Genomic DNA, 17,883 nt, shown 5'->3' with positions numbered 1-17,883 from the left:
TGTTATCACAATGTGTACACACGTTGTATATTCGTCTGTGAAACATCGCATAGTTACCTTTTATAGCTAGCTCACCTGCTATGATACCCACTAGAAGAAGAGCTTGATTTAGTGCACGTGTCAGAACGTAGTGAGTAGCATGATGTGTTATTACCTTCTTTATCAACATTGTTGTTGCCAGAATGTTTCTTGACATTTGATTTTCGATACGTGACAAACCGTGTGATTGCGTCAATTTGATTTCAAGGTGTGTTCCAAAAAGTTCCCTCCACCATTAATTGCGTCGTTTCATAGATTAAAAATAAAGTTCGTGAAGTCTGCAAACTATTTTGTATTAATTAGAAACAACAAATCAATCGTTGTCTATTGTATGTTGTAATTTACGATAGAATTATTGAGCCACCATATTTAGAATACATCTTTCTGGTCGTGAAATGAAAACTAACCAGGGACGTGTACGTATAAGTTCATGTTTTATCGAACGTTAAAGATAAATTTTAGAATCATTCTATGTAACATCGTGTTTCCCACTTTCTATCAATTTTCACACCTATAGCGCTGATCTAATTTGATCTTTATTAAATTAGATTTTTTCTTCAATTTGAAACCATACGTGAAACCGTACAACAAAATCACATGAATCCTTTTACACTAAATCGAAAGTCCACAGTCGATGAATCGATATGACTCAGCCGCGAGGCGTTACATCGACTTATCGCTGTGAAAAATTACGATTACATTGTGAACATGCAACAAAAATAGTCACAATTTATGTATAAATTATTTTTTACCTACATGATATTGAAAGGACTCTTATAGAAATATATATCTGCTGATATTTATATAGGAATAAAAATAACCGAAAAATTATTCGATATCTCATTTATTGGTAAATAATTTTTTTTATCATTTCGTCGTTTATTATGCATGTATCCAATATTTTTTATACATTTTTGGTAAACCAGTCTCTATAATTTGTCGAAAAATAACAGCTAAAATAAATATATCTAAAGAAATATGCTATACGCTTTGTTTCTTAACCAAGCGTAATGATTCGAGGAATCGAGATACAACAATGCACGCTAAATCTTCTGGAACTCTACATTACGAGATTCCACGAATGAAAATAAAACTCTTGGCTTTCATGCTTTAACGAACTACATATAACAATAATAATGTGATCAACAATTTTAAAATGGTATTAAATAAATTTTTACTGATAACCTCGTTAATTTAGTTAATTAAGGTTAGGTGTCGTATTGACAAATATATGATGTAACAGTGGGTTTCGTAACGAGTAAGAAGAGAACAAATTTCTTTCATGGACTTTGAACTTTATACGTATTCTTTTTTTAGTTGTACTAAACAGGAGCTCTCTCATGTAAGTACTCATGTGAGTACGATAAATGAATGCAACTGATTGTCGCAACAATTATTCCTGGTTTTACGTCAATCCACTATTGCGATAAATTAACTAATTGTTCTTAAAACGTTCGCTAAAGCATTATCACAGTCAATAGGTATAGTTATTTTATAAGACCAGTAAAATACATTTCTGTTTTATGAAATATCATTATATTTTTTAAATACTTTTATGTCCTATTACTGCTACATGCGAGGAAATAAATGTCATATTTTAGAAGCAGAATGTAGCTTTTAACAAATACTGTTTATTTCTTAACATTCAACCGTTATGCAATCAAACTCCTTTTATGTTTTATCTGTATCGTTAAGTAATCTTATTTTAAATTCAGCTGTAAAGTGCCTTCTGTATCTGATAGTAGTATTGCAATTCACTTGAAAACTGTTTGAAATTACAATGGCCGCCGACGTCTCAAGGTTGAAAAATCAAAATAGTCATACATAGCAAGTAATAAAACAAACAATTTATTTAGTGCCAGGAAATAGCTAATACAGGTGAAACTAAAAAAAGATAAAACAAAGACAAATTACATTACTATCTATATATTATTAGGACTTTATAATTATTTTATGTACCTACCAGTATTACCTACTACATACTCATGAAAGTAAATTAATTTTTTATAATTTTTTATTTCTAAAACTTCTGTAGTAGCTACAAATTGATATATATCATGCTAAGAGAGTGTGCAATTTCATCACGTGTAAATATTGCGCAAGAAGGCTATAAGGTTGTACGCTGTATAGAAAAACTTTCAAATCCAATCAACAGTATCATGCGCGTTTTATTTTCTAACCTTAAAACGTAGGGAACGATTCAAGAAAGGCTATAAACAGATGGCGTATAAATACCTTAAAATGTAATTATATGTATATAATGGAACAAAACGAATAAATAGTATAAATATATAATGACATAGTATGTATCATCTATTACATTATGATGAATTAAATATAATATAATTTAGGCTATGTGTGATAATTTATTTATTTGTGCACAACTATTTCGTTAAAAATTGCAATAATTGAATAATTAATATTTACAAATTATGCAATATAATAGAAATGCAGGTGTAAAATATTTTCAATGTTCACTTATAAAACTCGAATATTTGTGTAAGATAATTGTATCTATGCATTAATTGCGTACGACAATTGCATAGCAATAAAAAAGTGAATGTACACAATTACAAGTACAATATATCTATATCCACAATAATAGAACAATGGTATCACAATAGCCGCATACCATAGCTTTACTTAAGCGGTTTTTTTTACTTCTTTGTTAAGAGTGCATTATATATCCGAACAGATCGATAAGCAACAGTAGGACTTACACAAAGGTTGATCATTATTCAATTAGCTTTGGATTCTTTTTTTCTCCACTTTGTTCTCCTTTCTTTGTCTTTCATGTAGAAATTTAATTATCTTAATACTCTTGCATGTAGTCTCTTTTCTTTAGTTTAAGAAAATTCTATAACCTGTAAAGAGTATATTAAAATATCATGTTTATAAAATAAACTTTGCATTAAAATTTTAACTATAATTTTAACGAAAGTCAAAGAAATAAATGTTATACTTTCAATAACGGTTGAGAAACACTGAGTAGGACATTGAATTGTATCCAAGTAATATACGTTATACATATCGCGTCATCTAAATGTAATTCTATTTCAGAATACTTATTTTTTTTAAATTACTGCTTTGCAGCCAAATACACAGATTTATATACAGAAATTTCGCATCATTAATGTCAAGAGATTTTTTTTATAACCTCTTTTTAATTTCTAGATTTATAGTCTTACATTAACAAAAAACTCTAATTGTTTCTCCTTTTCGTGTGAAAGTTAAACGAGTTCAACGATAGATGTACACGAATGATAGTTCAGTATTGTTACAAAAAAAATTGTTAATATTGTTCAAGATCCTACAAGGTGAGAAATGAAAAAAATATCTACGAATCTTATAACTATTTATACCACACTGCTAAAATACACAAGATTAGCAAATAGTACTAAAAGTGTAATTTACAGAATCTCAAGAAGCTATTTTTGAAAATGAAAATCGTTCAAAAGACATTAGATATTTTTGTTCAATGCACGCGACAGTATAAACGTTCTAGTGTGTCGTACTTGCTCTTGTATAGCCTTGAACATTTCTAATTTTTTATGTCAACATATGGACACTATTAATTACAACTTCTAGTTTCAGGCAAATTAAAACTGTTGAAAAAAGAGGAGAGAAATGATGATTAATAGTAAATACAGGTATTCGAGTCTTTATCTTGTTCCGTAATAACATTCATCATCAGGCTGTTCCTTTATACTGTTAAAAATAAAAGTATTCCTAGAAGCCAGCAATGTGGTATAATTGATTTCATCAAACAAAAATAAATTATTATGAAAGTTATGTCTATACTTTTACAATGTATTCGTATTCTTTCTCATAATTCATGGTTTACGTTCCTTAAGCTGAAATATATCCATGAATAGATTTACATTCTGTAAATCTTTTTCCTTTTGTAAATGTTTGAGTAAAGCAGCATTTTATCACACGTATAGTTGAGTTCATCCATGATTTATCAGGTGTACGATAAATAAATCCCTGACTTCGACATACGGTGAATTATAGGGATACTGACGAACGCTATAAAAGTCATATCACTGAAAATAAATTTTGACTTTCGTGTAATAAAAATGAAAAATATCCTAAATTAAAAAAAAGAATAAATATAAAAAATATGAAACTAATTATAAGTAGTAGAAAAAATATTATATTTAATATCGTAGAGTATTTACCGAATCCTAAGTTGGTATCGCGCAAATACCTCTGACGAAGGAACGATATTGATTTCTTCATTTGTACTGATACATTACTACGTCTGGAAAAGTATTTATGCAATACAGTTTCTTAAATGATTCTGCAAAACTGTATTCTTTTACAAAAATAAATTATACAATCATCAAAAATACATATTATATACGTAGATAAAAATGGCAAACAAATTACTTGTGTATAAATAAATTCTTGAGAGAGGGAATCATAGAAAAAGGAATTTTGAATATGATACAATTATTTTGAGGCAGATTTTCATGATGACGTAAAATGTAAGTTAATTAATATTGATAATAATAGTGATATTAATATTAATAATAATGATATAAATTTAATAAAATACTATACCTCTTTTTCTTAAAACATACAAGAAACGAATGTCTTACCCAGTATTGTTCCAAAGAAAACCTGAACACTAAATATTATGCGATTGCCTTTATCGTTTAACTACACAATCTAACATATAAGCTTTAATTGTAGTAACCGAAAGCAGTATTGCAATACAAGGTCATGTATATCATGTTGTTATAATCGAGTATGTACTTTTAAACATTAAAAGTGAATTAAAAATAATTAATACTAGAATCACAATATAGATTGCGATGTCGTATTAATCGAAAATTCGAGATTCAATAACAAAATAAATAAAATATAAATGCTATTTATTATAAATGTTTACTAGTATAATAGTGATATAAAGCGTGCTGCACCTTTAACGATAAAGTTTATAGTAGTGTTATTAGAATTAACTTATATTTGTAACTTCTATGTGTTAACTTTTATGATATAGATACTCGTTATTTACATTTTAAAAAGCTTTTTGAATATTTTCTTTAAAATACGACTTCACAATCTGTTCAAACAATCATTATATAAAGAATAATATTGCATGCTATTAATAAAAATTGCAGGCATAATAACCGTGGAAAGAACGTGAGTTTCTGATGTAAGACACTACTTAAACCTTCTATTAATTACGAAATAATTTAATCTATTAAAAAGTAAATAGCACAATAAATTTCAAGGTAAACCTCATTTTCGTTTTAACCACAATTTCTTGTTCTTATACGAATCATTGGAAAAAAGATATATGAAACTTTTAGCAAAATTAACTTATTATTTCCATTGCAATTATTCCTCGTAATCATTAGGAACGGGCTGTAGGTTATTTACAATTGATAAATTGCAATTTTCAACAGCTTGATAATAACTGACTCTGTATATTTATGACTCTTAACTGTGCCTACACACCTTTCACGTTTCGATAAAGTCGAATCAGGTTTGCACTAGTATTGCATATTCTAATACGGTGCAATGTTACATCTATCTTTAAAATGTAATTTAAGATGTAATCCAAGAAATGCACGATTCGGTAGAAATACGTTCCATTAACACGTTTGTAAAAGCATTAACCGCAACATATTTTAAATAAATAGCTGTTTACGTGTATTGATTTTATATTTATAACTGTGTTAACAATTGTCATTTTCATTATCTTCAATAAAATAAGATTTAAAAAAAACTGAAGGTTTTTAAGAAATGCAGTACCTGAAAGATCAAAAATCAAATTAGTTTAGCATAATTAATACATGATATAATAAAAAATATTTTAATTAAACAGCCAGTATAAACATTTTTACAGTGAAAACCTATTGTCAAACTTCAAAGAGAAGTGTTAATGATTCTGTTTAACTTCTATACCTTCTAATTGTAATTAGATGAGTGACTTTATTGTGTACTGTGAAGAGAAAATACTTATAGTGTCGACGCATCATCCTGCATTGAGTAGTTTCCTCTTTTAATGCGTCACGACTTTTATCGTCGTTCCCCTGTGGTCGATGCGAACATTTTTTTTAACGAATGTTTTCCGGTTGCTTACTATTACCCTTCTTCCGATTGAATGTGTTAAAGTATCTTCTTCATCGATATTTGCTTATAAACGAGATAAAATAATAATATAAGTAATATAATATTTTTTTTAATGGATTTGTTAAAAATTTACATTATAAAAGCGATGAATTTCTTGGTAATATGTATATACATTCAAATTTTTATTCACCCTTCTGCGTACATTTCTCCAACCACGGTAACTAGACTATGTACCTTGTTTTATAGCTACTCTTCTCAGAAACAATTCGCTCCAAATTGACACGTGGAAATCATTACATTTAATGGTAAAAATATAACATTCCGATAGAAAGTCTTGAAAGTTGGACACTGATTTATTGCGTACGGTATATAGTAATAACGGAAGTTTTCAAGTAAATGTGAAAGAGATGTTTAAAATTTCACGAACGATGGAAATAAACTTGTACTTCAAATAACATTCATGATTTAAATGTAAATTGGAATATGAATAAGTACTAGGAGTTAAATATTATAACTTTTTGTACAATCTTTGCCGATGAATGTTATTATGAATTATATACATTTACTATTATATTATTTAAATATTACAATTTATAGTACATAAAATAAAAATATTTCAAATTTATGACAAATATATTTTGAATTATTCCAATACTCGAAAATTCTATTTTTAGTATATTGTATATAAATTTAGATACAAAAAAATATACAGAATTATTTTTACTTAACAATGTATCGTTTGTTGTGTTCGTCGCAGAATGGCGGACAGGAAGTAATTACTCGAAATTTTGAAATACCATATAAGTAAAAATATTTGGATATTTGCATCACAGAAGACATTTTCAAATTACTAACAGATGCCATTTGAGATATTATCAATAATTTATATAAATTTATGAATAAAATTATAAAGATTATAGTTTTTGAACTACAATAACTTTAGCCAGTTTGAATTAGTAGTTCTACTGAACCATTGTTGTCGTCACTTCCGCATTCACGGCGTTGCCAAATCGACCATTATTTCATTTGCCAAAGAAAAACTACTGCGGTGTAGTGTTGACTCGTGAGGTATTTCGTGTCAGTTAAAATAGTTGTGTTGTGCCGTGAAAAGACGAATTATGACAAATTTGATAAAAAATATGGAGCGATTGCCTTGGGCATTCGTTAAATAACACGTATTCTTGTGAATACCAGGCTGCCAATCAAGTTTCACAAGTAATACCCACCAAGCCTTTTCAACGTAATAGGTAAACTAACATTTTCAGGAATGATGAAGCGTTTCAGTATTTAAAATCAATTCGAGTTAGCGATTGAAAAACTTATATTTTTCTTATTTATTAAATCTATTTTTATTTTGCTTATCTTCGACATATTGTTTAAAAGCTATTCTTGAAATTCCATTCAATAATGTATTTATATGTACATTGTTTTCTCGTTGAAATTAAGAAAAATGCCTACATTGTCGTGTCTATATGGTTTGGCAACAGCTTGAAAAAAATTATAATGGCTCCTTTACTTTGTTCATTATATATATTATATTCACACGTGTTATTACACTTAAAACTCAAAATGAAATTGTGACATGTTTACTAATGTTATACTATTGACATGTGTTTCAAAAAATTCGATGTTGAATCTATTATTGAATAATTTGAAAATTATACATTTAATAATTGCTGAAGAAAAATATAAGTTTCTTATTTCTTTATTTCATGTTTCAGTGTCAGATTACTGTTATAATTTTTATGTTGTATTCCATTATGTCATATTTTACTAAAGTGTATTAACATATTGAATAATGTTGCAATAATCTTTTGTTTTCGTATATTAATATATGAAGAAATATGTTTGTAAAATACAAATAGAAAGTTTGACTGTTATACATAAGACTATTTCTTTTTTAATAATTTGTATTTTTTAAGATTTATTTTAATTAAATTTGATTACCTATAAACAAATATTTTGCACTGATTAATTGTATGATTATTGAATTATACTTTTAATGATTAATTGCACTATTATTATATAATTTTAGATTTATTTAAAATGTTGTATTATTCTAAGTTTATTCTTTTTAATCTTTATTCTTTTTCTTTCAATTTTTAAGGTTGTTCATCATTAAATGTTATAATTATTTTATATGTATTATTTTGTTTTTATATAATGTTTAAACCTTTCTATTAAACATATAAATTCTGACATATAAATCTATGAAATTTAAAAGGACGAATAGAAAAATTTAAACACATTAAAGAAACATTAAAGACTTTTAACATCGTTTTTTCCTTTTTTTTAAATACCTATTTTTTCATTGTAGGAAATTGTAGATATAATTATGTTAAAAAGAAGATTTTATAAATTTTAATAATGTATATTATATTTACTTGAACTAATAAAAAAAAATATATGTATATATAGAAATCTATTACATAATTTTCTGTATGGTGTATGTAAAAGATAATTCAAAATGCACAGTTTCGAATAATATATTTGAAAAAAAAAAAATTAAAAAAATTGGTTTTCATAGATATTTTATTTATTGAATAATTATCCCATTTGTTTGTTGTTCTAAAAACTCCCTAGCATACCTTACAACAAGTCCCTTATTACAGAAAATTAGCTGATGTGAATTGAACACACCTTGAAACACAGAAAATTGAAAGAGAAAAACAGTGAGAAAAAGAAAACATAGTAATATGCAGCGGATGTGGTTTATAGAGAACAAAGAGGAGGAGGAACACAAGCAGCTAGAGGTGCCACGTGAGACTAGCTTCATCGAGGTGGCGACTGAACATACATCAGACATGAGGGGATGTAAAAGGGACTGGATTTTTAGAGTCCAGGTAATTAATATCAATTTTTGTTTCTGTTTAAGGTATTATTTTGGAATCATTTTAATTCTCTGTGTAAACTTACTATTTTATTAGGTACTTAAACTAGAAAAAAGTGAAGTTCTATATGTGGTGGGTAATTTGCCTGAATTGGGTGCTTGGAATCACAACCAGGCAATTCAATTATCACAAGAACATGGCAGTCGGGATTCTCCTATACTGTTCGATAGCAATAGTAGCGCTGAATTTTATAGTGACGATGGACATGATAATGCTGGAGATAACACATTTGGTGATGTAGATGATGAGTAAGTAAACATTCCTTTTTTTAATTATTCATGATTATTTACATTATTATACTTTGCAATTACTTTACTTTAAATATAATATAATTTTGTTAATGATATCTTTTACATGTGATTAACATAGTTTATAATAGTTTATGGATTATGATAAACAGCTTGTGATTGTAATAAACATATTTCATTTAATATTACATGTATCTATAAAATCCAGTCACTATATCATTTTATAGTATATATAAATTTCAGGAATGGACAAATATTTTCACAAAAAGTTGCACTTCCCATTGATGCTGATATTGAATTCCGATATTTTGTTGCTGTCATCTGTCAATCTAATGGTACTAAAAATTCAGCCAAAACTCTCATTATACGTAGATGGGAAACTCATATGACACCACGTCTTATTAAAAATAACAGTATGTAATGAAATATAGTTAATCAGGTCAACAATAATATTCTTGTTATAGTATGTAAAGTGAAGTAAAACAATTTGTTATAGCATCTAGCAATTTTACTAGTGACACATTGCCAGATCCAGACAAATTTGGTTATTATAATGGCTATTGTAAGATTGAACGGGGATGGTTAACTGATGAAACTGTGATACAGTTTAAGCTTTTTAATAATCCAATTAAATTATGGAAAAATCGATTACAAAATAGAAAAGTTCATATTAAGGTACATTTTTAAATTATATACAGTAGTGTCCACTTTAGCACTCACATTCAAACTGAAATCTTTATATGCAAAGGTAATTCCTTCGAATTGAATTGAAAGATGGAAAGGAATTAATGGATACTAAATTTAACAAACATTTAGATGCTAAAGCAGGCGCTACTGTATTTACGAATTAATATTTAAAAATTCAGAATTAATATTTTGTTTTCCGAATTTAGGTAACACCTGTAAATCTAGTTAGGCACAATTCCTTAGAATTGCAACAATTTGGTGGTGATTGTGTAGATGATAGTCTCTCTATGGATACACAGGATATTGTTGATCAACCTGCCTTTAGTATTACAGAAATTGCGGTATGTATTATTTTATATCTTTCTATTAAATTCGATGTTCATTATATTTGTTTTTGTAATAATATATTCTTTGTTATTATTTTAGGTTATGAATGATGAAGAAGCTCACTTCAAAATACAGGAACAATTTGGTCGAGCTTACAATGAAGACGAATTTATTATCTTCAATGTTGCGGTTCGGTATCCTGAAACTATCGTAAGTAATCATATAAATTGACTCACCAAGACACCATAGTAAATACACAACTCGATGAATAACCATTGGTTGGTATTTATTGCTTGCATTCTTTGTAATTCTTATAACATTGCATTATGTACATAGGATAGATCTCCGCTTTTTATTCCGAATCAACCTTTCCGTCTTTTATATGGACAGTTGGAAACATCGAAAGCACTGTCTTCAGTAATACATATATCAGCTACTGTATAACAATACAAAAGATCAAAAAAGAAAACATGCGATGTCTTTTTTTCTATTTATCGCCCTGGCACTAATGACAAAAGTACATCTTTATTCAATGTAAATGGCAGATAAATAATGATTAAAACAAAAAAAAATAAATGAAAATTGTAAATATGGCAGAGCAATAAATTACAAACTAGTGGTAATTCGTACAAAGTTAGACACATTAAAGATACGCATTGACCATACCATGTGAGTTTTCAGTAGACCACGAGTAGGCCGGCCACGTCTTCTCTCGCGACTTGTTCAAATTACTTGGTAAAAGATAATTAAACTTGTTCAGCAGCCATTGCCCTCCTTGGAAACCAGAAGCGATGTCACGCGTACTGGCCGAAGTGAACTGAACGAAGACAACCATCAGCTTTGTACAAAGCAAGACCTCTGGTGCAAATGACGATGCTAACATGCAATCTGATGTATCGATGCTAAGCATCGTCTACCACTTTACATCTGTGTCACATGACATCACACAGAGATATGATGGTTTTGATTGTCGTTCACCCTACCGCACCTATCCTTAGGCTAGTCTCTCGTAAACCTATAAATTTGTTCGAAGTATACTGCATTATCATGGCTCAAAATACTAAATTTAATATGATAATATTTATTAATACTAACTATACATCCTATTTGTCATTTGAGATCGATTTACGCGAGTCATAGCCATCCTAAACAACCCTAAAAATTTAGAGATATCAACGCTGTCACACCTCATATCCATCTGTGTGCGTCGAAAATGGTGAGGCTCCCATCACTCCTATATCCTTTTAGTGTACTACTAATATTTTCTAGCTCTGACCAACTCTACTGTACCGTACGTGACACCGCTGTGCAGCCAATGCCAGACTAAGCTGTCAGAATCTTCTGAATCTGAATTATAAACCTTGCAGACTTGATATCGAAATTTAATAATGAATGATCGGCAGGTGTTGCGGGATACGCGTCACCAGGCAGAGTACAGCATTTGGCAATTATTGGTCTGGTTCATTGCTAGATTATGTAGGAAATAAATTATCGTCCTTTGTTTTACCATTTACTAGTAATTTGTTGCTCTTGCCTACAAATTATTTAAAACTGCCAAAGAATTGAAAAGAAAGTTTGTGGAAAAGCAAAAGATGTGCAAATGTCTCTAATGATATAGTTTAATTCCTACGGTTTTTAGTGATCAAGGATCGTTAATAATGTGCCATAAAATTTTACCACATTTATTAGAATCTTTAATTTTCTTGTTTCTCAGATTAGAAAAATTCAGAAAAAAGTTTCTTCAAACCATGTCCTTGATCATTGGACTTAATTAATGTTGAAGCAAGTTCTATAATGGATGAACAAAAAATATTGATGCAAGCATTTTGGTGTTGTTATAAATAGTAATATTTTTCTATATATATTTAGTAGGTTGTTTTTTCAGGCATACTTAGTGGACTACTACGTGTACAGCTCAAGATGTTTTCCAGGAGAACCACCAAATCATATCGGTTTCAGCTACATCTTGCCTAGCACATTACAGTCTAGTGTTGGACTTTTAACAGTACCAATTACAAGCACAAAACATAGACCAATTGGTATGATATTGTTTTTTATTTTGTCTTATTATTAAAAATTATCATAATTACTATCAATTATTTTGCTTATTTTTAGGACAACTTACGCTAGAATATGTTGTGATAAAATCAATACCTGATTATCCATGGGATATGAGCATCTCATATGCAAAACATTGGGAACAACGGTGGTCTGGCTTGGATGTTGGGCACAGAGGGTTGGGTACATCTTTTGAAACAAAAAAGTATGTTAATATTTTTAAAATCATTGCAAAGTTAGAATTTTGTAGAATTATTTCATTTGTATGAATACTAAAATTTATGTTCTAATTTGCAAACAGCTGTGCTAATGTACGTGAAAATACAGTAGCATCTTTAAAGACTGCATCGCATCATGGAGCTGATATGGTTGAATTTGATGTCCAATTGTCTAAGGACCATATACCGGTCATTTACCATGATTTCTATGTATCTATTTCATTAAAACGCAAGAAACAGATAGAAGCTATGGATATGCTGGAAATACCTGTTAAAGATCTTACATTAGAGCAACTACATTTATTAAAGGTAATTTTTTATAAACTTACATAATGCATTCTGAAGGATACATTTAAATTTAAATAATTATATTATTTTCATTGATGTCATATACATAGTTTCATATTTATACTTACAGATTTCAACATTTTCAACGTGTATTTAATGAACTTTATTTTTTTATTTTATTATAAATCTTCATAATTTGTACACATGAAGAACAATTTAAAGGTCCTTTCTACTTAAAATTGTTAATAATTAATGTCATAAGTAATACAAAATAAATAGTTAACTTCATTAACTACAAATGTATGTTAATGAAAAATCACCATGTATTTTTTTAACTGTATTATCTTTCAGAAAGTTAATAAGGTGCATCTAATATAATGCCTCATTTATCATTAACTAATAGAATACGGCTTTTCAATAATGCTACGCATATTAACAACTCGCTTTTTATGTCCTTTTTTGTATTGAAGGAGAAATCAATCACCTCAGGGGGTTGTATCGTATGTAGATACAGACATGTAATCATGAATTTATAGGTGTAACATACCTATTCGTATTTGTCTCTTTTTAATATTTAACAGGATTTTTATTACCCGGGGGACTCGTTGGGTAAGGTGCTGTATTTCGTTGATAAAGCTGAGCAGCAGGGGGTTAACCAACTGGTGAGCTTTCATACCGCTTGCACCGCCTAACTCGTCGCCAAAATGTATAACCAATTAGTTATTTAAAAAAAATTCGATGCATGCTTATTTAAAATTTATTCTAAAACCAACTAAAATTGATTTTGAAAATCACATCTGTAGGGAATAAGTGGAGGGGGCAAGTGAATGGAGTTAATTTAATAAATGAGACAACATGAGTCAATATGATGAGACCCTACAACAATGACGACTTTTACTATGCTTGACTGTCCGACTACTTTTCATTTTTGACTAACGTACATTCTTTCTTCCTCTAATACCCTGTCGTTTTCATTTTATGTAAGAATTACTTTAAAACATTAAGGCACGTCTATTCAAAACCATGGACGACCATGCATCCTCGTTCACGTGACTACTTTAAGAATTCCAAGCACTATTCTGTCACATCTCGATATCCTAATTTAATTATTTTACGTTCTCGCTTCTACCATTCTGTCAGACACTCTTCATGCGCTAGACATAAACACTATATTTTTTGTTATGGACATATAGTAGGTCTGCGATGAGGTCATAAAGTGACAATGCTGCTTTTGAGAGAAGTCATTTAACGGACCAGGACTTATATATATCTTAGGACGATTTCGGTTGGTTGGAATACGATCATAGGATTTGAGATGACATTTTCCACTCACGTCAATCTCAGCAGCAATTAACGACATCGTAGATTCTCACGTAGATTCAAACATCCGTGGGCGGTTTTCCTAAAAGGATTCTTTGTGCGACATTTCTCAAAAGCTCAAGTGTAGGAATTTTCCTTTCGGCTTGAAAGTGTCGCATAATTAGGAAGCCGATCTATGGTATGATTGGATTATCTAATGTTTCATCTTCTAAGTATTTAGAAGACTTTCCCTAAATTAGAATAATTAGAACTCGAACCATCAGACTGGCAAGAACAGAACCCGTATGTCCACCGAATTGGTCAGATTAGAACTCATACAACCACTGAACTTGCCAAATCAAAACTTGTTAAACTACCGAACTGATCAGACTAGAACACTTACTGATCAAATTAAAATTATCTATAATCTCCGGACGATTTGTAGATTCAGCTCTTTACTACTACTGATTATATCAGTAGAATATGAAGAGAACTATAAAAATTGAAATGTGCGCTTGCAGATCACTTATTTGCTACATAACAAACTCCTTAAATAAATCTGGAGTTAACAGTTTCCATACAACATCATCACAATATCGTACATTATATGCTTCGATTGAAAATTAAAAGCTTAATCTTAATTAATTTAATTGAAAAATACATTTTATCAATATAATATCATTAAACGACCTTTCTGCAAAAATGTTTGGTAAATCTTAAAGATCATTTTAAATAATCTTTCACCAGTTTCATTCTCCTCTCTCTTCGCGCATAAGCGCGTAAATCTTCATCGAAAAATGTATTCAAAAGCATTATCACGGCATGTGGATAATATCATGGAAGGCATGATATTATTTTTAATATATTCACATGACTTCAGAGTGTTTGCTTTTGTTTGGCTTCAAAAAGTCTCTTACGTCAAACATTCATACGACTTTTATAAATTTTTTTATAATCTAACAGAGTTACGTTGATGAAGTGTTTTAGTTTGCTCATCCTTTATAAAACCAATTTTTTTTATTCCCTACTCTTCAAACTGTACTTCAGGAATTAGAACAACATGTCGGATGTAATATTGAAATTAAATGGACTATGCAGTTGAAGGTAAAAATAATAAATTTTTTTGTTCACCTATTTAATATGTGTATTATTTTTTTATGAAAATTATAATATATATACACAGGACGGCACATTCGAGCTTAATCATCCTTTTGATCTCAACATGTATTTGGATATTATATTAAAAGTCGTTCTAGAATATGGAGGTGACAGGAAAATCGTTTTTTCATCGTTTAACCCAGATATTTGTGCCATGATTCGTCTTAAGCAAAATAAGTACCCAGTAGTATTTTTGACACAAGGTGTGACTTCAAAGTATCCTACTTATCATGATCCAAGATGTCAAACTGTACCAATGGCTGTTAGACATGCATTAGCAGCTGATATATTAGGAATTAATGTTCATACTGAAGATATTCTTAGGGATCCAGCACAGGTTAAATTCGTAAAGGATGCTGGTTTAATCATTTTTTGCTGGGGAGATGACAATAATGATAAAGATACGATCCAACATTTAAAGAAACTTGGTTTACATGCAGTTATTTATGACAAGTAAGTAACTTTTAAATACTTAAATTATTTTTGTATGAACAGGGGTGTATTATAATCATTTGATATGATCTGTAGAATTGATGAATACAATGCAAAAGAAGTCAAAGAAAGCATATTCCTAGTTGATGCAAGAGAAAATCAAAAGGCACTAATTGCTTTGGCACAATGTAATCAGAGTTGTCCATCACAACCTCAAATTACAAGTTCCCTAAACACGGAAAAAGTTAATAACATTTTAATATTAAAATGTTCATATTCTTAAAAATATAGGAAGAAAACAATACAATTTAATTTATTTTAGGATTACTACATGGATGTTGACAAATCACGAAATGTGATCACGACCACATCAACTACAGCCTCACTCGCATCTTTTGGTAAGAATAGTATTGGTGACGATAATATATACCCCATGTCAACTGTTAAATTACCAAATACATGTGACCATCAGGAGAGCAAAGAGATCAGTGAAATGACGAAAGATTTCAGCGTTTGTGCGAAATCCTTTGGACACTCTGTAAAAGCTAAAAATATCTCAGACTTAGTTTGTGGTCAAACGACAGCGTTACCAGAAGTCTACGGAGAGGATGAGTCTGCGAAAGACTGTCTTTGATGTTTCTTAAAGAAGCCATTTGTATCGTGGTTTTGTCATAGAGAATACTGTCTAGAAAAGGACCTACCACAAAAGGAAGGGGAAAGCCGAAGCAAATTTTTTGTAACTTATAATTTACTATGATATTTACACCAAAGGGGTTAAACAATTTTGGTTTCCCTGACAGTCCTAGGATCCATAAAATTGGATCACCTCAACGGCCATTATACGGAATGTATTTATACATCAATGCGCAAGGAAGACGATCAATTGTATTTTTCATATCATTTTATCATTCCTGCAGTTGGTCGACTTAATTGTTCATTTCATTTTATGTTTTAGAACTCTATACAATGGCCCTTTTTTGTTTCCGTTTTCTTAATGTTCATCAAGTCCGATGTTGGCTGTAGAAAAAAAAAATGCCGATTTCTGTTATTCTGCCTGTGGCAGATGAACATGGAAGTTGCAAATTTTTAGTACAAATATCCTCGATATTTTCATTTAGTTCGTAAAAAAAAGTCACCCCTCTCATATTCCTTCCTTTATTAATGAATAATTAATTTAAAGAAATGCAAATTGACAGAAACACTAACAAATATGTGACATCATGAATAAATTTTTTTCTTAATAAGTTATAAAAAGAATTAAAAAACAAAAAGATGATACGATTTATCTTTGACAGTTTTGAATGTTAACAAAAGCTGTAAAGTAACTATTTTTCGTAGATATATTTCATATTCATTTATTTATGTTTTGAAGTATTTTTAATATAATATTAAGAATTAAAAAAGAATTTCTTCGTTAAATGAAAGATCTTTGTTAAAAAAAAAAGAATACTTGTGTGCAAATATAAAATCAGTATAATTGTAAAAAAAAAAGAGTGGCGCTTTTTTCCATATTAAATAACGTGGTGATTGTTACAAATAATATTTTCATCTTTGTACATCTTGTACAAGTCATCTTAAAAAATATAAAATAGATTTTCTTTGATAAATAACGATAATTGTAAAATCTAAAAATTTTAGAAAATTATTGACTTGTTTTGTAATCAATTTTTTCTGTTCGGCTAATTATTGCCTATGTAATTTCGTAATAACTGCATCAGTAACAAAATAAATAGCACGCAAATATCTTTTCAAAGTTTTTGGAACAGAGAAGATAATTTATATCGTTATACCGCATTGGTAGTACGCTATACAATTAAAGAGAGCGATTGTATCAATCGTTAAGATTCTGGCAATATACAGAATATCTGTTGATGGTTTAAAAAAGTATACCACAGAAATATTACGGGATCATATATGCAAATGAACACATATAGTGCGTTAAGGGGGATAGTTACTGATCTTTTCTATTGTCATAGAGGCTATGCATTATAATAAACCAGTTGATGGATATAAATCGATTCAATAACTTTATAATTAAAATACATTGATAGAATTTTGCAAATTCTAACACAAATAGGTTAATGCATTACAGTCTTCAAGTGTATATTGATAAACATCATATGTATTTCAGATTTCTAATCATGTGTCTGT

The 17,883-nt window shown here is 29.3% G+C and overlaps 1 protein-coding gene across 1 annotated transcript; it reads left to right on the top strand.

The window, feature by feature from the left end:
• Positions 1-8,822: 8,822 nt before the first annotated feature.
• Positions 8,823-16,960, top strand: LOC108547802 (glycerophosphocholine phosphodiesterase GPCPD1). Its single transcript, XM_017900474.1, is given in 15 exon segments — positions 8,823-8,969; positions 9,054-9,265; positions 9,509-9,678; positions 9,762-9,940; positions 10,159-10,293; positions 10,379-10,489; positions 12,165-12,318; positions 12,395-12,542; positions 12,639-12,864; positions 13,425-13,524; positions 14,427-14,449; positions 15,130-15,246; positions 15,326-15,753; positions 15,829-15,976; positions 16,055-16,960. Coding segments are annotated over 15 exon segments (2,610 nt in total). The 3' UTR covers positions 16,367-16,960.
• The last annotated feature ends 923 nt before the right edge of the window (positions 16,961-17,883 follow it).

Source organism: Eufriesea mexicana, unplaced genomic scaffold, assembly GCF_001483705.2.
Source record: "Eufriesea mexicana isolate 0111107269 unplaced genomic scaffold, ASM148370v2 scaffold1247, whole genome shotgun sequence".
Classification (NCBI taxonomy): domain Eukaryota; kingdom Metazoa; phylum Arthropoda; class Insecta; order Hymenoptera; family Apidae; genus Eufriesea; species Eufriesea mexicana.
This window is presented reverse-complemented; position numbering and strand designations above follow the sequence as displayed.